The following is a 362-nucleotide window of genomic DNA, read 5'->3' on the forward strand; positions in this document are numbered from 1 at the left end:
GTAGATGTATATGTATATGTGTGTGTATGTATATGTTATGCTAGCCTTCGTATGCTGCTCGTACTCATCATTTTGCTGATACTGTTGTTGCTGCTGTTGCTGCTGCTGTTTTTTTTGTTTTTATTTATTTATTTATTTATTTATTTATTTATTTATTTATTTATTTATTTATTTATTTGTTGTTTTTTTGTTAGTGCTATAGTTCTTGTTGCGTTGTTGCTTTTTCTTACATTCTTTTATTTGTTGTTTATTTATTTATTTTATTGTTATTGTTGTGGTTTTACTTCTTCTTCGTCTTTCTCCTTCCTTTTTTATTTATTTATTTTTTATTATTTTTTATCTTCTTTAATAAAAAAAAAAAA

General features: G+C 22.9%; 1 protein-coding gene across 1 annotated transcript in view; it reads left to right on the forward strand.

Moving 5' to 3' along the window:
• The window catches only part of EMH_0073230 (DNA-directed RNA polymerase II subunit RPB2, putative), a gene marked incomplete at both ends in the record, with an annotated part of 1,334 nt that extends 1,132 nt beyond the window's left edge, over positions 1-202 (forward strand). The window contains one exon of the mRNA XM_013499300.1: positions 195-202. Within this exon, the coding sequence (XP_013354754.1) occupies positions 195-202 (8 nt within the window). The remainder of the gene's footprint in view (positions 1-194) is intronic.
• Positions 203-362: the final 160 nt, after the last annotated feature.

The sequence above is a fragment of the Eimeria mitis genome, genomic scaffold (assembly GCF_000499745.2).
Source record: "Eimeria mitis Houghton genomic scaffold, Emh_scaff4192, whole genome shotgun sequence".
NCBI lineage: Eukaryota > Apicomplexa > Conoidasida > Eucoccidiorida > Eimeriidae > Eimeria > Eimeria mitis.